At 43.4% G+C, this 22,233-nt stretch overlaps 2 protein-coding genes across 4 annotated transcripts; both read left to right on the top strand.

Annotated features, from left to right (window-relative positions):
* The first annotated feature begins 1,814 nt into the window (after nucleotides 1-1,814).
* LOC119549561 lies at nucleotides 1,815-22,196 on the top strand. Of its 3 annotated transcripts, none has more exons than XM_037857711.1 (19): nucleotides 1,815-2,187; nucleotides 4,544-4,894; nucleotides 7,246-7,301; nucleotides 7,365-7,597; nucleotides 7,670-7,857; nucleotides 8,027-8,122; nucleotides 9,066-9,277; nucleotides 10,088-10,244; nucleotides 14,802-15,327; nucleotides 16,326-16,617; nucleotides 16,784-17,037; nucleotides 18,749-19,177; nucleotides 19,739-19,969; nucleotides 20,029-20,169; nucleotides 20,232-20,411; nucleotides 20,495-20,680; nucleotides 20,836-20,916; nucleotides 21,632-21,697; nucleotides 21,927-22,196. In XM_037857711.1, exons 2-19 carry the CDS (start codon nucleotides 4,588-4,590, stop codon nucleotides 22,030-22,032), a joined length of 3,741 nt encoding a protein of 1,246 aa, XP_037713639.1. In that variant the 5' UTR covers nucleotides 1,815-2,187; nucleotides 4,544-4,587; the 3' UTR covers nucleotides 22,033-22,196. The 3 variants fall into 3 exon arrangements, with proteins under 3 accessions (XP_037713639.1, XP_037713640.1, XP_037713641.1); XM_037857712.1 differs by having other exon boundaries at nucleotides 21,851-22,196; XM_037857713.1 differs by lacking the exons at nucleotides 20,029-20,169; nucleotides 20,232-20,411; nucleotides 20,495-20,680 and having other exon boundaries at nucleotides 1,817-2,187.
* On the top strand, nucleotides 5,736-6,917 carry LOC119549562 (NSFL1 cofactor p47). Its single transcript, XM_037857714.1, has one exon. The coding sequence runs from the start codon at nucleotides 5,829-5,831 to the stop codon at nucleotides 6,888-6,890; it is 1,062 nt and encodes a 353-aa protein (XP_037713642.1). The 5' UTR covers nucleotides 5,736-5,828; the 3' UTR covers nucleotides 6,891-6,917.
* Nucleotides 22,197-22,233: the final 37 nt, after the last annotated feature.

The following is a 22,233-nucleotide window of genomic DNA, read 5'->3' as shown; positions in this document are numbered from 1 at the left end:
GGAGTAATTTCACAGCATCAGCTTTTCCTAAAACATCTAATTCTTTGGGAGTGGAAGAGAAATCATTTTCAAAGACGTCTAAAAGTGCTTAAAAAAATAAAACTCCATATATCAAATATATAGCTGCATACTTTTGAACACCTTTACAAGTGAACTTAAAGACATAGTGATTTCTTTGGCACTCATGACTATTTGCTTCAAATATTGATTTTAGACACACAACTTATATGGTTGTCCGTTAGATTCTCGTAATTTGGCAACCCCATTGCACCTTTGATGTTCCTTAGTTTGGTGGCCCCAGGCAACCGCAGATGTATTTCTGCATGAGTCATTTGTGACCGAACTGAGTTTGATACACCGCACAAAGGACGACAGTGCACACAAAGAGCCAAAAAGACCGGAAGTGAATGTGGTGCTATCAAACTGGATGCACCTTTGCGGATGTTTCCGGTTAGAAGCGAATGCAAACCGAACCACTGGGACATCATTTCAGACTTAAAGTTTGAAAGCCTCTTGGGGCAGGCGTGCAAATCTGACGTAAAATGCATAAATCAAAGGGAAATTGAATTTTAGCCATGAAAAGCACTTCTGGCACGGAGGCAGCCGTTGTCGTTGTCGTTGTCATTGGCATCTCCCGCAGCGAGCTCTGACAATATGTTGAGGAAAATGGCGGGGAAAATGACGACCCCTCCTCGAATCTCCATCACAAATGCCATCGTGGTGCTTAAGTTTAGCCTGCTCCGCTTTCGGCTTTCAGCGATGGCAAAACTTTGTCTGGCTCGGCGTTGATGCAACTTTAAAGTAAAGTCTACTTAATGCAAAGCTCAAGGCGCCTGCCGCCAACACAAACAAGAACTGCGAAATTGGTCGTTAGTACTTATGAGATATATTTGGCATTTCCACGAAAACTAAAGAGCTCTTAGCCAGGCTATGCAGAACAACCTGGCATCTAGGCGAAGTTAAATCTCAAGACGGCTGGAAAGACTTCGAGTGACAGCATCTGGTGCTTATTAGATTTCTGCAGAAAACATTGCATACTTTTTGGCAAAATTCAAAATTTAACTGAAGAATTCGCGTTTTCAGATATAGAAAATATTTATACATTTCCTATCCGTACCATCTTTATTCCCGTCATTCTTAGAAAACATTGCATACTTTTTGGCAGAGTTCAAAATTTAACTGAAGAATTCACGTTTTCAGAAATAGAAAATAGAAAAGATTTCTACATTTCGTATCGGTACCATCTTTGTTCCCGTCATTCTTTGAAAACATTGCATACTTTTTGGCAAAATTCAAAATTTAACTGAAGAATTCGCGTTTTCAGAAATAGAAAATCGAAAATATTTCTACATTTCCTATCGGTACCATTTTTATTCCCGTCATTCTTTGAAAACATTGCATACTTTTTGGCAAAATTCAAAATTCAACTGAAGAATTCTCGTTTTCAGAAATAGAAAATCGAAAATATTTCTACATTTCCTATTGGTACCATTTTCATTCCCGTCATTCTTTGAAAACATTGCATACTTTTTGGCAAAATTCAAAATTTAACTGAAGAATTCGCGTTTTCAGAAATAGAAAATAGAAAATATTTCTACATTTCCTATCGGTACCATCTTTCGTCCCGTCATTCTTTTTTTTCGCCCCAGCAGCACGTGCTTTTTCCCTCGAGCAAAGAAAAATTGCAGCCAACTAGCCAATACTCACCATACGCCTCTTGTCCATTTTCACTCGCTATTCGGTTAATGCAAATAGTAAAGCAGGGAAAAATTTCTAAGTTTTCTTTGCTGATTATTTGGGCCTAAAACCTTTTCACCGTTCAGTCGTCGAACGGCGGTGGTCGAGCTTTGTGGCAGAATCGCGTAGTAAATCGAGTCAGGACACACATTTATTACATTCATACCCACCATTAGCACCATTGCTAATTATGTGAAAATGAATAATTAATTGGTTGATAATTGTCGGGTTGATTGCCTGTAATGTAAACATCGAAAAATTGTCGCAAATTCGCAAACGTTTAAATAAACGTGAGCCAAAAACCCTGTATTCCAATGTGCTCAATTAAGAATCGATTTCAACTCAATTTCGGGTCTCGTTTCGGCAACGGAATGTTCAAATAAGTGAAAGGGTGAAAGGGAGAAAGGGCTTCGAATCAACATCAATCAATTAATTGGGAACCCAAACGAGGTGCGTAAGTTCATTTGGCGTGCAATTTGTTAATTAATCGGATCCGGTGCATTAGCACAAACTGGAGCGTTAAGTCTGACTCATTAAAGTTAATGCAAATTGCTGACTTCATTTTGAAAATTTGTATTCCCTGTATAAACATAAATTGTACACAGAACTCCGCAGGAATGACATAAGCAAATTAAGCTTAAAAGTAGTCAATTAATAAGTTGTATCTGAAGCTTAAGAGCATCTTTGCTTAACATTATGCTTGATTTTAGCGGATGAGTCGAGGCTTACTTCCCAGAACTCGAGTTAAGCTAGGATATATTTTTGATGTAAGCACAATATAAAGGTCTCAAAATATTAAAAGAAAAAAGTGTAACTACATTTAAGGTTAGACTAAAAGACTATTTTAAATAGATGTTTTTAGTTTGTTAAGAAATTTCCTTTGACATTTAGTAGATTGCTTTTAAGCCCCTAAACTGTTGATTCTAAGTCTCCAGATATTTCAACCCATCCCTGCTGTTTCACCCCTTTGTGATGTATTGTTAAATCTATAAGGTCGCTTTTGGGCACTTAAGCTATTGATTTTAAATCTCCAGATATTTCAACCATACCCAACCACTTCAATATCTAGCCCATTGTAAAGTAATGTGAATAACTCCACTCTAAGCCGCTCTGAAAGCCTTTTACTGGCTGTGACCCAATGCATTGAACTCTGCCACCTCGCTTTATAATACTTCCTCTGTTATCATTGAACGGCTTTCACTAATATCTTTCTAACAAGCAGAGCAATGGCTACAATAATAGGGAGATAATAGCCGACAACAAGTCCACACATTGCGTATCGAGTTGCCTTCGGAAAAGCTTGGCCAGCAAATTCGAGCGCCTTGACTCGTGTCCACTTGGCTAACATAATCGCACATGCAGAGCCAGCAAGACATCCAGACGTATATGGGCGAATACATATATATATATATATATATATATATAGAGGGATAGAACCATTGCAAAGTACCAACCAATGCATCGGGGTATCGAGTTTTAATGACCCACTTTCCAGCTCAAGACTGTTTAAGTTCGGCCAGCCATCTGTATTGGTTTGGACTAATTCTGAAAGTCCCCTGGCAGAGCAATTAGTATGGCCATTGGCCAACATGAATGGCCGATAAAGGCGGCAAACGGCGAGCGTAGTATTGTCAAGGAAAACAAATGAGTTGAGTTTGCCAACGGACACTTGGGGGGCTTCTGCCCGGGGTGTTTTCCCACTTCTTCGGGCCCCGCACATAGGGATGTCTAGTCCCAGACCCAAAAAGTGAGGGAAGAGAAAAAAAACACACAGAAAGAGTAATTTCACAGTCTCTGAAAGTCATTACCCATTGATATGTGTACTGTATTAGGTGAAAAAAGAGAGTCTTTTTTGCCTGCTTTTTTGTCTCGATTTTGTGTTGACAGCATTGGAAAGGGCAAAGACAGCACAAGATAGCAGCAAAGCGAAACATGAAATTAATAGAATTAAGAGGTGAAGAATTCAATTCAAGGCAATATTCAGGGACGACAATTAAATGGAACGTAACCTTGACAGAAAAGCGGTTCGGGCACACACTGCGTATGCTTAATAAAATTGGGCTTCTTTTTGAATGGTCCTTACTTGTGCAAAAACAATTAAAAGGCTATGAATATTTTTAAATTAAAAAAATTTGTTTACTTTAAATTTTGCATAAAAACATATATGTCGAACTCCCCATTAAATAATTAAAACAATACAATAGCAATATCATTCAGATAACAAAAATAGTTTGTCAATTGAAACGTATAATTCATACCTGCTTTACTTTAATAACCAATTAAACCTACAAAATTATTTTATTAATCCAGAACAAGGCTCTTAAATAATTATCATAACACCATTCTGTAGTAAATAAAATAATATAATAAACTACAATTATTACGTATACGCAATGTGATGAAGCAAACTATCGCACACCTTTAAGTTACCCCAAATGGGGGTCATTCTGCATTTAATAAACAAAATCTAGTTCGCACAAAATTAATTTGTGTGAAAATTATGTGAAAATTCCTCACGAAGCAGCAATATTCATTAATTTGGCGAATGTCACATAGTCTTTGTGAGTTACTAGGGGGTGTTTTGGGGTCTCGAATCCCAGCCTGCAAGCCGGAGGAACATTCATATGAATGCATAATTGGAACATAAAATTCCGAAAATATTTTACAACATTCTCGGTGTGGCCCCCATGTGAGTGTTTCGGCTTTTGTTTTGCCGAAGCCCTAACTTCCCTGGTTTACCCCTTGGTTACCCGGTTGCTCCTCGGCTATTCATGGTCATGCCTGTTCCGCATTAATTCATTCGCAGAAAGGGGAACCAGCCAGGACAAGTCAGCCATCCGAAGGCCGAAGATGGACCAGCGTAATCTAACACTGCCAACGCCAGCCGCAACAACAATTATGTCCTCGTCATCCGCAGCGATGGCGGCGGGCTTTGGATCCTTTGGAGGAGGAGGAATGGGTGCAGGAGGTGGACCAACGACGTCTGCCTTGGCAGGATCCACAATAGCATTAGCCACAACGACGGCAGCGACGACAACAACGCCGGCCACATTTTTTACCTACAGCATACCAGGCATGGACATTGCGCCAGGACCATTTATATTCACCTACGTTAGTGAATTTTTATCGCTTATCACGCCCGAGGAATTGCCGCTGGGTAAGTCCCCTTCATCCGCCCCCCTGTCGCAGTGGGCGTGGCCGTGTCCTTGTGTGCATATATGGGTTCGAAGGATACTGTGGAATGGGTTGCCCGGGTGGCTGGGTGTCTGCTTGCCAACAATGAAGGCATTAGAGATGTAAATTCAGGACAGCATTTGATAGGTAGGCAAGTTATTCAGCACACATGAAAGTGCCGGGTTAAATTGTGCACAAGAAAAAAATCGTATAGATTAAGGAAGCCCAGAATCAGTAGGGTTTTGAAATCACTTCTAGAGGTATCCAAAAGTATGCAACAATATATTTTTAATATGGAACATTTTTAATGCATACTCTAGACACCTTTTAAAACTATATTAATTTTTTGTAAGTGAAATATTTGAAAATATATACTTTTTAGATTGATTCAATTTTATTAAAGCCCAAGAAAAGTATTACGAAATAATTTTAACCATGACCAAGCATTTTATTAGCTTCTAAGCAATTTGATTTCTAGTACAAACATTTTGTGGTACAAACAGATAAACAAATATAAAGTTAACAAAGAAATTAACTAAAAATACGTATAAAAGGCAAAAATACCCGGTGGCTTCAATTTGATGACATATTTTGTTACGTCGATCTCAAATTAAATTAACATTCGTTTTTCCCCACCCAGTCGTAAGTAGTATTTTTCGCAGTGCACGAATACTTTGTTGTACGTTTAAAACAATTAAGGCTTAAATAGTTTCTACGGCACTAATCCCCGAGCAGTGGTCCCCTTGCCCCTGACCCCTTTCCCATTAAAAATGCATGTTGGGTGAGAGGTTGGGGCTGCCCCAAGGATTTTCGGGGCCAAGTCGGCCTAGCTACAGTGATCCCCCATTCGGACAACATGTGTTTGTAAATTCAATCCATCCAATAAAAGAGCCCCAAAATTGGTCGTGCCTGCCCAGATGACCGATGAGCAGAAGCTGAGCACTTTCATGGAGCGACATGGGGTGCGTGAGGAGGTGGCCCGCCGGTACTTGAGTTCCAACAACTGGTCCCTGGATATAGCCAGCAGCACCTACGAAACGGATGCGGCGGCCAAAAAGGAGGAGCCCCCCGAATCCGCGCAGGTGGATGATGGAAGCCATCGGGATCTGCAGTCCCTGCTGAGTCAACATTCCCGGAGGCGGGAGAACGATCAGGATGGCTACCAGGCAGGAGCCTCCGACAGCTCCTCCGATCACGAGGTCTCTCCGGTGGGCAAGCGGGTGAACATCAACAACTCCACGCCGGCCATAACCAACAACGATAGCGATCGGAGTCTGAGGGTCTGGGGTCATGGCGTTCGTCTTGGGAGCGCCCATCCCATCATTCCACCTACCCGCTCGGCTGCCGAAGATACCGAGTCCGAACCCACCGATGACGAGCACACCATTGTGGTCCTCCATCTCTGGTCCGAGGGTTTCTCCCTGGACGATGGCTCCTTGAGGCCGTATGCTCTGCCAGAGAACGAACGGTTTCTTCGCGCCGTCTTGAGTGGCGATTTTCCGGAGGAGATGCTTCGGGTGCCCAGGGTTGAGCTCAGCGTGCAGGATCACACCAACGAACCCTATCGCCATCTCTCGCGGAAACAGTTCATGGGACCCGGTAGACCGCTGAACAGCCCTCCATCCCGGATTGTGGTGGGCATGATGCCTCTGCCAGTGGAGCCCCAGACCCTTCAGCTCAACGAAAGAGCAGCCATTACGACGGTGCAGTTGAGGATGGCGGATGGAAGTCGCGTGGCAGGACGCTTCAATCTCACCCACAACGTTGGAGATCTCTATCGGTACGCTCGACTGGCCAGGCCCGAGTTATCCAGCCGAAACTTCGTCCTCATGACGTCCTTTCCGCGGCAGGAACTCCTCGAAACGGACACCCGTACTCTGGTCCAGGCCAATCTCTGCAACGTGGTGGTCATCCAGCACTTGAACGAGGAGCAGGCGGAACCCTTGTCCAGTGATGCTTCTGAGCAGGTTGTGAAATAAAAGTGAAAGAGATTTTATTATAAAAAAGAGGGTCATGTCTTTAAAGAATAGATCCATGTCTCAGTCTTAGCTTTTTAAAGTTTTCTAGACCAAAATCAGTTGGGATAATGAATTCTAGGGTTAGGTTTTAAGGCATTGTGGGAAATAAATGTTAAGGATATTATTTCTAGCATCTTTCAAAAACCTATCGTTTCATAGATGCTTTATATAGAAAAAATGGGCTTCTGAGCAAGAAATAAATTCTTGTTATTATAGGTAATATGAAAGATAGCTTTATCAGATGATTTATAATAGGGGTGAATTGAAATTCAATTACTTCCCTGACTGGGGAACTATTATTTGTTTGTTATTACAGATTCCATACGCGATGTATTACACAAAAACACCAGCCTGCTGGACTTTGCCTCCAATGTGAGTGGTTTAAGGATTGGGTTGTGGTGGTACCTATATCTACTGTATCTATTCCCACTTTAGGCCATTAAAATCGAGTCCGGCTTTATTGCACTGATGAGCGTGTTCGCCATTTTGGCCCTGGTTCCCCTGATTGCCACCTGTGCCTGGTGCTGTGGTCGTCGCTCCACCCAGGAGGAGGTGGACCACATACGGAATGCCCCCTGTAACATCCGGGACGAGTCGCTGGAGGAGAGTTTGCGGTGTCGCAAGAGCGCCGGACTGGTCACCCTGTGGATTGTTTTCATTCTGCTAACGTGCGTTCTAAAAACTTGAGAGCTTAACTTTTATAATGGAAAGTAACTGCCATTGCTAACCCCTTTTTGCAGGCTGAGCGACTTCAGCATATTTTACGCCAACAGTCGCCTCTCCGCCGGAATCGAGATGACGCCCGAGATGGTCAAGTCAGCCGTGCACGACGTGGAGGTCTTCCTGAAGGACACGCATCTACAAATCAAACACAAACTGGATAATGGCTTTCACGTTTCCGTGGAGCGGGTCGTCAAAGATCTAGAAGGTCAGTAATTCAGTCGATTGGCAAAAGTTTGCCAACTTTGTGTCGCCAAGCACTCGAGTTCGAACTCCCGGCCATTTTATAGCCTTCGATCCATGCATTATGCTGCAACTTTTCCCGCACCGCGATGTAAATGTGCGAATCTATCTATATATATATGTATATCTTACAGACGTGGATGTTCTCCTTGGCGAGCCGATTCAAGCGGAAATATCCGCACACACTGGCCTTGAGCTGGCGTATGATTCACTGACGACACTTAGCCTGGGTGAGTATGGATGGTTAAGTGCTCCCCATGCGATGGTAGGGTATGGTATGGTATGGCCATGCGATTGTCTGGTTACGGACTTGACCCAAATTCCATTGTTAGTGCCCTGCATGGACTGCATGCCCAGTAGGCCTATCCACCACCCGCTATTTTCCAAACATGACAATAAACCAGTCCCAATAAATTACGACCCCAAAAGGGTGTGACCTTTGGGTGGGTCTTTAAATTTTCCACTTTTCCTCTCTTAATTTCACTTGTATTTCGATATCCATTGATTGCGATTATTATTTTATTAAGGCATTAGTGTTTGGGAAACCATTATTGGACAATGCTTATATAGGTACAGTTTCCAGGAACGGACGCTCTCTTAAGCGGACAACCTTCAGCTTTAACAAGATCATTAGTTAAATAAACATTATTTTTAAGATTCTATCAAAGATTGATTGATTGATTGATTGTTATTACAAATGCTATGATAGCTTAGAAATATTTTACTACACAACTTTATACAAAATATTTGTTCCCCGAGGCTTAATGCTTTTTCATCATCCTTTTAACCACCCAAAAAACGGACTAAAAATCCACTTCTCCCAACCAAACTATACCCTCCACTCAAAAGCAAACAATCTGAAAAATCAGAACCCAAGGCAGTCGCAAAACGCAGCCCATCGGTAAATATGTTGGTAGCGGTTCTCGGCCAAAAAGCGATTGTTTGCGCCCAATTTCATTAGGGGAATGCAAACGGAGGCAGCCGGATCCGGCTAGAGTCTTCCTACACAATTGCCAAGATGACAACTCCATTATGTTCGCCATCGAACACAATGTGTAATTTGGAATCATGCTTCTGCGACTCCTTGAATCCCCGAAAAGCACCCCCAAAAAAATAAAACACGCTACAATAACGCTGCAAATAATAATATTTTCGTGAATTTGTCGCTGTCAGCGAACGCGGAGCTCATCTATCGCGTGCTCATGCTGCAGGAGACGGTGGGCAGGGCCTTGAAACTGTCCCAGGAGGCGGCCGCCAGGATGGAGGAGCTGCAGATCCAGCTGTCCGTGCTGCAGCGCCAGTGCACGTACCGCGACCGCCCGCTCTGCGACACGTTGCGTATACGCAGCTTCGAGGAGAACGGCGTCGTCGACGCCCTGAAAACTGTGAGTCCTTGCCCCCGTTGCGCCGTTCGATTATATCGCTTTTTTCGAGGATAAAACACAAATTCCAAAGAAATAGCTTGGAATTTAAATCACTTAAAAAGATGTCTAAAAGTATGCAACAATATTTTTTATGGATGAAAATAGGATGCATTTATTCAGATAGATTGCGACCTTTTTTCACAGCATACATTTGGAAACCTTTAAGTGACTTTAGATCTAAGGATTGTTTCATTTTCATTAAATGAATAATTCTATTTAAAGTTATATTAAATAGAGATAAGCTTTGCTCGAAAGCTTCATAAAATTAATCAATAGAAAAATAAACTTGATAAGATTTTGAAATCACTGCCAAGTCTGTCTAAAGTAGGCAGGACTAAATTGTAAATAAGAAAGACAGTTACAATTATTCCCAAAGACAACAACTATCTATTTAATATTTTATACCTTTATTTAAAGGCTTTCATATTAAATCAGCCAATTAAAATCCTATGTATTTAAAATATGTTATTTGTATTTTATTTAAATATGGTATACGAAAGTTTGAATTAAACTTACAGATCAGTGTAATTAGTTTCAGAAGCCTTTTTTGAAAATATGTTTAGATAGATAACCTCTGCTAGGGTATCCTTAGTTTTGGTTCCTCCCAGCTAACCTTGGTTTCTAGTTCAACGTATAAATAATTTGTACTCTGACTTCCTTCCCCTCCCCCCTTTATTCCCTTTCGAACCTCACTGTTTTTCTAATTTCACCCGCAATATCTTATTTCCTGGACAACGGAACGGCACGACGACAACGCTGACAATTTGTCAGCTGCAAGAGGACCAGAGCATCTTCCGTATGCGCTACTTGGGCGAAATTGAATTCGGTGCCACTGTCAAAAATCTGACATCGGAAGTTGGCGTGTCACGTTCCATTTTCAGCAATTTCCCGCAACAAGTTAAACATGACACGGCATATGAACGGAACTGTGAGTACGGCAATCAAAATAAAAGGATGTGCGGGGCTTTTTTTTTTTTTTTTTTTTTTTTTTATTAATTAATGTGGAAATTTTTATTCTTAAGATTAGCACACTGCTACCCAATTGGCAACTTAATCTAATCAGTTTTTACAAAAATAGTACATTACTTAGTCTAAGCGTTGCTTAAGGCAAGAAATAATTTCGTTATTTTTATTTTTGATATTAATGCTGAGGTTGGTGACGTTGCTAGCTCAAAATCCGGTCCGGTAGGTCTTGAGGGTGGTGTCTTTTTAGTCTTCTTTTGACTCGGTTGTTTGGTTCAGCGCTGTTTATAGCAGCGGTACCAAATTTTCTGGCTAGGCTGTTTGGGTGCTCATTTAGCCTTTCCATGTATTTTTGTGAAAGTTCCTGCAGCTTGTCTCCAAGTTTGGGCACATTGAGATCCCGTTCGATGTCTCTGGTTCGCATAAACCACGGAGCTCCAGAGATCCTTCGAAGTGTTTTCGCTTGCAAAACCCGGATTTTGTTCAGGTTGGTTTTTGCAGCGATGCCGTAGACCTGGAGTCCATAGAATAGACTTGGCGCTAGTATGGACTTATAAATTTGGACTTTACAGCCAAGTGCGAGCTTGTTGCGTGGTGCGAGAAGCCAAGCCATCCGAGCAACTTTGGTCCTGAAGGAGTGTTGTATACAAGTAATGTGCCTGCCAAAAGTGAGTTTTTTGTCCAAAGTCACACCGAGGTACTTGTATGCAGGAAGGACTCTGATTGGACTTTCGTTGAGGCTGACTCCAGGGCAGCTACTTCGGCGGTTGGTGAACGTTACACTGGCACATTTGTCTGCGTTTACTCGAATGTTCCAGTTCATGGCCCATTGGTGAAATGCGTCCAGATACTCTTGCAGTGCAAATGTGGCAGCCAAGATACTTTTGCTTTTCGTCAGGACAGCAGTGTCATCGGCGTAGGTCGCAATTAGCACGTCTTGTTCCTCAACTTCAGTGATTGGAGTTTGTGTAGGCATATCTGAAGCATAAATTGAGTAAAGAGTAGGGCCGAGGACGCTACCTTGGGGAACTCCGGCAGAGATCGGCTTGGTGGACGACTTGTACCCATCGGCAGAGACGTGGAAAGTGCGCTCTTCCAGGAAGCTTTTCACGAGCTGGAACAACTGTGGCGTAAAAATGCTTTTGGCTTTGTACAGGAGCCCAGGGTGCCACACTCTGTCAAAAGCCTGCTGGATGTCAAGGAAGGCAGCAACTGCATACTCCTTCTTCTCCAAGGCTTCTAAAGCAAAGTTAACAACTCTGTGTAATTGCTCAGGAGTTCCATGTTGAAGACGAAAGCCGAACTGGAATTCCGGAATCGCACTGGTGACATTCTCGTAAGTGAGTAGCCTGTTCAGGATCAGCCTTTCCATGATTTTTCCCAGGGATGGTAGAAGACTAATAGGCCTGTATGAGTCCACGTCAGTCGGCGATTTTCCTGGTTTTGGGATCATGATTATATTCGCCGATTTCCAAACTTTCGGGAAGTATCCTAGAGTTAGGACGCTGTTGAATAACGACACCAGGAATTGCAAGGCTTGATCCGGTAAAAGTCGAATCGTCCTGTTGTCCAGAAGGTCTTCACCGGGAGTTTTCTTCGGTGAAAGTTTAGCTACAAGGTCTTTCACCTCTGTCAGTGAGACTGGGTTAGCAGGCAGGCTCATTTGAAATGGAGATTCCAGAAACTCTTCAACTTGTCGACGTATGCTTTCAGGAGAATAGTCGTAAGGCTTGAAACGTTGCTCGAGGTTGTTAGCGAAAGCTTCAGCTTTCTCTAGGCTCGTACGGCACCAGCCACCTGAGGGGTTTCTAATTGCTGATTTTGGGGTGGGCTGAGCCTTGTATCGTCTTGTGATACGCCACAGCGAGTAGTTAGAACTAGCATCTGTGTCCAGATTTTCCAAAAAGCTGTCTATTGACTGTTGTTTTCTTCGAGCGAGCGCCTTGCTTAGACAGTTAGCCAGCCGATTATGTATCTGTTGGATTCGGGCGTCTCCCGTTCTTGCATATTCTCTTCTTACTCTTCGCTTTAGGTTGAGAAGTGCCCCAATTCTGGGTGGTAGCAGGAGGTGTCTAGAGGTCTCTGTATTTTGGGGATTCCTGGGTGCAGCTATCTCAGCAGCCTCGCTTATCATGCGCATGAAAAGGTTGATGGCATTGTCAATGTCAGAAGGTACCTGGATTTGTATGTTAACCTCGCTCAGCTGTTCTAGGTAGGCTTTGAAAGCGCTTATACTAGCACCTCTGGAAAGTAGTCGCGAGCGCTGTGGTCTTTTCACAGGTGTGGCATACAGTATGGCCAGGATAGGAGTGTGATCCGAGGACAGTTCATGGAGGGTTCTTACTAGTAGCCTGTCTATAGCGTATCCATTGATTATGAAAAAGTCAAGCGCTGTCGGTGTTATCAGGGGGTTATACGAGTAGAAAGTGGGTTCACCCGTGGCAAGTACTTGGTAATGCCCATTTGCAACGACTTCTTGTAACTGCTTACCCCTGCTGCAGGCTCGTGAGTTTCCCCACCATGCATGTTTGGCATTATAATCTCCGCCCGCAATAAATTTGCTTCCAAGTCCGGTCAGCAAGGACTCAAATTCTGATTGAGTCCATCTTTCTGCTGGAGGTAGATATATCGCCGCTAATGTGACATTCCCTTCTGAAGTCTCTAACTGGACGCTCGCTATCTGTCTGTCGTTGCTAGAGGCGGGAGGCAGGGGATTGTGACTAAGGGAATCCTTTATAATGATTGCAGAGCCACCTCTGCTGTTGCCACTGGGGTGATAAGCATGGTAGATAATATAGCCTGGTAAATAGATGCGCTGACCATCGCGCATGTGAGTTTCTGTTGCGAGCATTATGTCAATGTTATGAGCGCTCAGGAATAGTCGAAGCTCTTCAGAAACTCTGACTAGTCCACGAGCGTTCCACAATCCGATATTTAATGCTGGTTGAGTCATTTCGGCAATCGCGCAATGAGAACCTGGACCAGCTCTCTGAAAGCCTTATTGGACTCTGCATTTTCCTGCATCAGCTTAAATAGAGTGTCCAGTTTGGAATTGATGTCGCGGATGGCATTGTCTATCGCTGTGAACTTATGGCTGAGCCTAGGGTCTGAAGGAGAGTTTGCGTCACTCTGCAGGGTTGAGCCAGTCCTTGCTTGCATATCCTTGGGTCGAGCTATATCAGCATACGTTATATTCGTTCTTAATGCCTCAGCTGGTATGAATCCACGCGAGGCGCGTCGTGGATCATTAGTTATCGGGAGTCTAGGCCTCGGCTTTTGTTTTTTATATTTTTCTAGTCTGACTGGGCAGCCTTTATCTGACGAGACGTGGTTACCGCCACAGTTTACGCACAAGCATGTATTGCTTACACAGAGCATAGAACCAGTAATATGAGGGCCACCACATTTACCGCAAACAGGGTCCAGGACACAGTAGTTTTTAGAGTGCCCAAAAATTTGGCATCGTTGACATTGGAGTAATTCCTTTCTACGGGAAGCACGCTCGACAGTGACTCTGTATCTCCCAAGCTGTGTAATTTTTAGGGACTCTGCTACGTTTGCACCCTGCTTAAGGTTGACATAAAATAAATTTTGCCTAGTTTTATAATTTATTGTTTCTTCGTTATCATCATCGTTAACCTGAATGTTCTTCCAATCAGTCTTTTTGGGGCAGTATATGTTAAGTACCTCAAAGCCGTTTTCAGTAAACCCCTGTTCTATCTGTGATTTCGGTACGTTTGTATGGAGTCCTTTAAGCACTACTCTGTAGGCCTTGTCTTCTTTTAGCTGATGGTGCCAAAATTGGCAGTTAAGCGTTGTCAGTGTTTTTACTGCTTCCCGAAAAGCGTCTGAGCTGGATGTATATATTCTGGAAACACCAAATTTGGAAGTGCGGATGTTGTAGGTTGAGGAGCCAATGCTAAGATCAAGAGCTTTTTCTAATAAGACCGGATCGCTTACGTTCGGCACACAAATAGCAGGAGTCTTGTTAGACTTTGTAGATTGAACGTCTCCACCAAGGACACCTGTATCGCCATTGTTAGAGTCAGCATCCTCCAGATCCTGTTCCATTTGTTCTGCTTCAGCAGCCAGAATCGCGAATCGATTGTTACCCAATGCCTTTGCAGAAGAAGAATCGGCCGGCTTGTTGAGCGGCATTGTGGCCTGCAACTTAGTTTTGCGGATTGGGGGCGGAGTGAGTACAGGTAAAGAGAGCTGAGCCACTCCTTTACGTTTTCGGCTGACGTTTCGGTCAGGAGCTTGGAACAGCTTGTTCTAAGATGTGCAAGGGATTTCGACACAATTTAAGAGCTTTATAGTCTCTTAGTACGGTAAGACAGCCAGAAAATAACAAAATCATATAATGACAGTATCAAAAAAAGTTGTCTTCAATTTAGATTTACTCGTAAGAGTTTTCTACTGTGTAGCCACAGAAGTTTCTCAAGTTTAGCCCCAATATTAATTAGTGTCATTGGGTTCTGGTCTGTGGATGCTAATTGAATTTGCTCTTACTTATCTGCAGATACGTTGGAACAGTTGGCGACTATTCGCCTTCGGACGACTGCCAATGCCCAGCAGCTGACCTCGGCGATAAGTGGACTGCTGCAGCGACTGGAGGGCACCTGGTCATCCATGCAGCCCGCCTACAACGAACTGAAAGAGTGGGCGGATGCCTACTGGAGTGTGGGATGGATTGTGGGAACGGTGATAGTATGGGTGATGCTCTTCATGCTGATGTCCTACTGCTGTTTCCTCTGCGAATCGAATGTCAAATCCGGGGTGGTCTTCTTCATTGCCGTAATGCTCATCTGCCTGGCCAGCATTTGTCTAACCTTCTATGGGGTATTTTCCCTTGCAGTGGGCGGCAATGCCGAGGTCTTCGTCTGCCGGTCTCTCTACGATCCGGACTACAACATGCTAAACAAACTGCTGGACAAGCCGGGTTACGCATACGCCCGGGAGCCCCAAACCGGGATCATTGGAGAGCTACTGCGTCCAGCTGGCGTCAATCGCTCGGTGGTCAATGTGGGTCTTGGCCAGGCCCTGAGGTGAGTCCAAAGACCACGTCCACTAACCAGAGCTCCCAGGTAGCCCAAATTTAAAGCCCCAAAATGCCCAGCCAGCGTTGAAGTAACGAATTTTGTTATCCAATTACTTTGATACTGTACGTGCCTGTAATTTTGATTGCCCCCCAAAGACCGAGATACCTGATGCTCCTCTGTGTGGGGAAAAATGAACATATACCAATTTTTATGGTTTCATCATCGATTGGCAGTTAAGAGGGAAATTAAGAAGATTCATAAAAATAGGTTTATCAACTTCATTAGACCCTTCAAAATATTCACACTCTAAGCATTCTGTTTGTATGAATTCTTGCATGAATCCTCTCTTTTAAAAGATATTTCCATTTCCGAAATGCCTGGCTGCTCTTGCCAAAATCTTCTCGTGAGCCAATCAAATCCCCTACCAAAAGCTCTTAATCGATTCCACTGTGATTACCCATTTCTGTGATTATTGTTGCCACTCTGGAACTTTTCCTATGTCGGAACCCTGGGCATCCCACAACGCACTCCCTTGCAAAGTTATTCGGCTTCGAAATCCCATCCATCCCATTTTGAACTCAAGAACTCAAGGGTGCAGGCCGGAGCGGAACCGAAATAAACCGGAGGAGAACAGAGCAGTCGGTCCTAAGCCACAAAGTTTTGAAAGCCCAGTGAAATTTCCCAGCCACATGGCACTCAATTTTGCAGGGAACACGCCAATGCCAATTCAACTGGCCACACGCACCACCCACTTGAAAACACACCACCCTGAACCAACCTAAACAATCCTGAACTACCCCAGCACCACCCACTTGTAACCGCAAATTTTAAGCACGATTCCAATTATCCGAGCAGCTACAAAATGCACATGCATGTGGGGTTTTGGTATGGGTATAAATGGCCGAATTTACAGGGATGCACCATCCCCTCCCCGTAGATATTATGGGCATATGCGAATCTGAGGCTTCCATCCAATCTTTTGACATTTCTTTGACGCAACACAGAGGCTGCGAGCAAAATCAAGCATCGTACAATGTCTTTCAATTGGATGCATTCGTGAATACCAGCAAAATAGCCGACCTGCGCCAGTTTCCCAAAGTGTCCACGGCCATCGATGCGATTTCCGTGTCCGGGCGAACGCTCCTCTCGCTCACCCAATCCGTCCAGAACATTTTGGAGAACATGCTGCAAACGTCCTCGTTCAATTTGACCACGTACCGCAGCAGCGTGGGTGCGCCCACGCCCGAAAAGGATTTGGCCACGTTCATTGATCAAATGCAGCGGGTGGCCTTGCAGGTAAGGATGGCAGCTGGTGTTGGTCATACTCGTATCACCCCACCTGATTAGTTTCAATTAAAATGGGTAGAGGGGGTCGTGGTTCGCAGGGGTAGGGGTAGGGGATCTACGTGCCCTGCATAATGCCGCATTCAATTCAATTCACTCATCCGATTTGTGTCGCCAGATTCAGGATGTGGCCACGTCCTCGCGCATGACCACACTGGGCAGCCGGTCCAAGCGGCTGCAGGCCTCGATCCTCCAGCCCCTGGAGAACCTGCAGAACGAGATACTATATCATCTGACGGCCCTCGAGCTGCAGCGGGATCCCTGGGCCAAGCAGGTCAACCAGACGCTCAACCACCTGAAGAGCATCCAGAGCTACCTGGAGAACAAGGCCGGCGAGATATGTCACAATATGACGAGAGCCTACACGGATCGGTAAGATATAGTACTATAAAGGGGTTATCAAAGTGTGAGTCCCAGAATTTATTAACAGGACAACGAGGTATACAAATGTTGAAGCTTATATTTACACAAGAATTCCACATAGAGCGCAAATATTTAAAAATCATTAATAAAGGTGTTGAAAAGTATGCAACAATTTATTTAACGTCCAGAAATCCCATGGTTTCAATGCAAAAAACAAATTTTATTCTGCATTGCCTACTTTTAAACAGCCTAAGAAACGATTTTATTAAATTACCTAGCGATTTTTGTAGGATTTAATCCACAGAAAAAAAAACTTTTCCACTTATTTCAAATGAAAATAAACCTCTAAACCTCAATTTTCTTTATTATATGCAACACCAAAACAATAAACACCTGAAAATGGTCTGGCCACTGTTAATTGCGGCAAAGTCCCAAGAATTTAAAAATCATTTTTAAAGGTGTCCAAAAGTATGCAACAATTTATTTAAAGTTCAGAAAGCCCATGGTTGCAATGTTTCAAAATTTTATTCTGCATTGCTTACTTTTAGACAGCCTAATAAACGATTTTATTAAATTACCAAAACTTAATATTTTAAAAAACAGAACACATCGATTTTTTTGGATTTAATCCACAGAAAAAAACATTTCCATATATGTCAAAACATACTTTTCTACATATTTCAAAAACTAATAAACCTCTAAAACTCAATTTGCATAATTATTTGCAACATCAAAACACCTGAAAATGGTCTGGCCACTGTTAATTGCGGCAAAGTCCCAGTGATTTTCGACCGAAAGTCAAGACCCCACCCACTCAAAAGTGCTCCCATTTAGCCACTCTTCCGACCGCCTGCAGCGCACTTGAAGCTGAATTCTCGGTCTGTCTGCGTGTTTGAGTTTTATTATTGTGTTGCTCTTTCCCCAACTGGCAGAGAAACAAACAACTCAAACAATGGCAGTAGGTGGTGCACTCGGGAGCACTGCACATAGTTTCCGGCTTTATCAGATAATTGAAAGTCCTAATCGTTTGATTAAGTTTGCCAAGTGTCATGATTGCATTTTTAGTGTTTTTCCAAGTGCACACTTACGTTTGCCACACAGACACACAGTCGCATTTATGATAGGTGAATTGGGCAGGAATGCTAAATATTTTGCTGCCAGTGGTGGCTTGTACTTGTCCAGATGTACTTTGTCGTTTAAGGATTGGCCTTAAGATCCTTGTGTCGTTAGTACTCTGTTTGGAATTGTTGCTGCCACTTGAGAACTCAAGTGCTCTCTAAACGATATGGCCAATAAACAATCAAATTGTCATTTAATTGTCGTATTCGTTATTTTGGTTAGGTCAAGTACTAAATAAAGTTGAATAGATTTTGGAAAACGTATGATCTTATTTAAATAAATTTTACTTATAGTTTTGCCTAAAGCATTCTAAATAAACTTTTCTAAAAAATGAATTTAATAATTAAAGAAATCATGAAAAGAAGTCTTATGCAAAGGTGGCTAAAAGTATGCAATGAAAAAATAAGGACATCTTCAGGAGTGTCTGCCTGCTTTAAAATATATTTTAGCATACATTCAGGCACCTTTTTTTAATGATATCAAAATCGTTGCTATTTTCACCCAAACAATTGTTTTGAAAGCACAACATATTGGATTAGAGTCTTGAGTGCACATTTATTATCCTTTTTGGAGATACTCTAAGTTACTTTTACCGCCACAGCCTAAAGGCCTACTTGACCACCAGTCGCGCCACCATGGAGTCCCAGCTGGGCGACACCACCACCAAGTGCCGACCCTTCTACGACACCTTCGACGCCAGCCGCACCTTCCTCTGCCGCAACATGGTGGACTTCATCAACGGCCTGACCTTCTTCATCTTCCTCACGCTGCTCCTCTGGGCCATTGGCACGCCGGTGGGCCTTAACCTAATCACCGTCCAAACGCGGCTAAATGTGATGCAGGCGGCCCAGGCGCGCAATAAGGGCAGGCACAGGAGGAGCGACCGGAGTCCGGAGCAGGAGCAGCGGAGCGGAAGTCGTGGCCGGAAGAAGCAGCGGACGAGCAGTTCGGCGGCCAGCGGGCGGAGTGGAAAGAGGGACCAGAGCCGGGAGAGAAGCACCAGCAGCACTGCGAGACCAAAGCCACCACTGTAAGTCCATCGTTGGGCGCCATTTTTAAAATTATATTAACAGTTTTGACATTTATGGATATTTTATTAGATTTTCATTGGTTTCTTATTAACTATTGAGTGTTGGAAATTTTAAAATCTAATTAAAATCTAATCTTTCTAAAAATTAAATTAAAATAACAATAATGATTGGTGACCCCGACTTTTTAATTATCTCATATAAAATGTGACCCACATCTTTTATTTGTAATCCATGTTTAACTTTTTGCAATCCCTCTTCATAATATTTTTTTATATGACCTAGTTTCCCAACAAATAATACTTATGATTGGTGACCTCGATCATTTCATTTTAGTTTTGGATCCTCTTACTTGAAAGATTTCAATTTGGTGATTGGTGCCGCCATTTTTTTTCAATCGGGTTTTCTTTCCTTGTAGTTTAGGATGTTATTATTATGCCGCACAGGTTAAAACTATGATTGGTGGTGACCTCGATAACTGACTTATTTAAAAGATATAACTATTTAGCACAACAGATACAATGAAATCATTAGATTAAAGATTTTCTGACCTAACTTTACAGAAGACGCACTGCCACTGAAGAAACCCTGGACCTGGCCGACGAAGACTCCACTCCATCAAGGCAGCAGCAGCAGCAGCAACAACCTCAGCGGCGCCAGGAGCAGAGCCAGCGGGATACGGACAGGGAGCGGGTGCGGGAACGGGATCAGCGAAGTCGGGAGCGGGAATTGAGCAGGGGTCGCGACGTTTCCGCCTTGAATACGCCGGTCCGCAGTCGCAGTCGCCAGCAGCTGTGAGTAGCCATCCTCGGCTGAGCCACCGCATCTCATTCCATTCCATGTTGCATATCAGGCGCCACGATCCCGAGGATGACAATTGGGGCTCATCCAGCGGACCCAGTAGGGCCAACTCCCATGAGCGAGACCGCGAGAGCAGTCAGACTAGAAAGATACTGAATATTTGGCAGTCGCGTAATAAGATCAAGACGCCCCTGTAAGTCTAGGTCCTTAGATAAACCCTGTTATTTTGACTTATCTTATACCCTTAACCCAAAGTCGCCGGCAAGGCACTGAGGAGTTCGACTTTGAGGATGCCCACGAGGACAGAGGGTGGCAGACCCAGAGCCAGAACCAGAATCAGATCCATAGCCATAGCCATAATCAGTCCAGTGTCAGTCCCGAACAGAGGCCCGAACCGCGCAGCCTTCGCTCCAATCTCCGTACTAAGACCAAGTTGTAAGTGACCCCGTTGGTGACCCCGATGTCCGAAGCCCTTTCCCCCACTTTGCTCACTCTCTGCCCCCCTCTGCGCATGCCAGACGTAGTACCAATGCGGATAGAGCTAGCAGTGAAACGGTCCGGCGTCCCATAACTCCCGTGCTCAGCGTAAATCCGGACATTCCGGCCGCCATTCCGATGCCCCGGACGCCGATGCGTCTCAAGAGCAAGGTCTCGCTGACCGCCCGAGCTGTGCAGGACATTGTCAACAAGCGGAATCAGCGCCTGTGAGTGTCTCAGTCCCGCAAACCCAACATAATCCCTAGCCAAAGTCACAATAGCACCTGCACCACCCACAAACACCCACGAGTCTCACCCAGTAATTCTTCTCTGAAATAAATTCTATACCTCTAAGATGTAAATAATCATATATCTCCTATAGCCAACGCACCGGCACCGATGAATTCGACTTGGATGAAAGCGATGCCTACGGTGCTGGTCATTTGGATGCGGACGTTGCGGCGTAAGTCAGTAGTACTAGAGGGTGTTACAGAATTCTAGAGATCTATTTTGGGTTTTTCCGATGAATCTATGAAAACCACTATATTTCGGATCGTTTTTCGGACTGGAGCTTATACTATAAACTTTATATGGTCAAACAGAATCGTTATAGGCCTACTATAGATCATAGCTTTCTGTATAACTATCATACAGAAAGTTATGATCTATAGTAGGTCTATAACAACTGTATATCTATCATACAGAAAGTTATGATCTATAGTAGGTCTATAACGTCTGTATTACTATCATACAGAAAGTTATGATCTATAGCAGGTCTAAAACGTCTGTATTACTATCATACAAAAAGTTATGATCTATAGTAGGTCTATAACGGTTCTGCTCTGTTCTGCAATAGTTCTTAGGAAGTGAAGCTTTTATGAGTTGGATCTTACAAATTTCCATTGAAATGTATTCCGTCCTAATGATTATAGCAAATCTCAAATGTCATATATATATAATAGCTTGGCAATTTACAACTTGAGCAACCTATGAATGAAACTGAATAGTAATCATGACGAAATTGATTGGCCAGAAAAGATCTGTACAATGAAATACCCAGAACCAAAGAGTTTTCAAGAAGCTGTCAAAGCCAAACGTCCTCAAGATCGCTAGAGATTTCTATGACACCTTGGGGTAATGATATTGGGATATTGATAATGATTTTCATGATCTTTCAGCGCCCGACGCACGCCGCCCAGGTCCGCCCCACCGCCGCCTCCTCCCCCAGCGGCCGGCTTGAACAGGTTCTACCAACGTTATTAACCGTTTTCTGTTGCCAATGAGTTTGTTTTTTGATTTTGACTTTTGGTTTTTTGATTGATTTGATCGAATCTTGTGCACATGCCAGAGACAAGAGTACCAACCAAAACACACACAAATTCTTATTGTGTTCACAGCGACAAAGTCTATATATTCTGAACTTACTTTCTCTCCCCGCAACTCCACCGAAAACCGGTCGTTAATAAAAATCAGTGGTGATCGCACGGTGCGCTGGAACGAGGACGAAACGGAGGATTTCGACTTCGAGGATGTCGACGCACCGAAGAGCCCCATGTACTTGAGCCACAATCTCCATTGAGTCCATCTAACATCTCGAATATTGCACTTTGTTTTGTATTTCGCTTCTATCACTCCCTAGATCGTAAGTCAACTGTAGCTATAGTGGCGATTCAATATGATTTAGGCATTTAACAAGCGTAAATAAATAAATAATCTGTAGCGAATTCATTTCACTAAAAAGTTGATGATGACCAATGATCTTTTAGTATCTCTCTAACAA

The sequence above is a fragment of the Drosophila subpulchrella genome, chromosome 2R, assembly GCF_014743375.2.
Source record: "Drosophila subpulchrella strain 33 F10 #4 breed RU33 chromosome 2R, RU_Dsub_v1.1 Primary Assembly, whole genome shotgun sequence".
NCBI lineage: Eukaryota > Metazoa > Arthropoda > Insecta > Diptera > Drosophilidae > Drosophila > Drosophila subpulchrella.
This window is presented reverse-complemented; position numbering and strand designations above follow the sequence as displayed.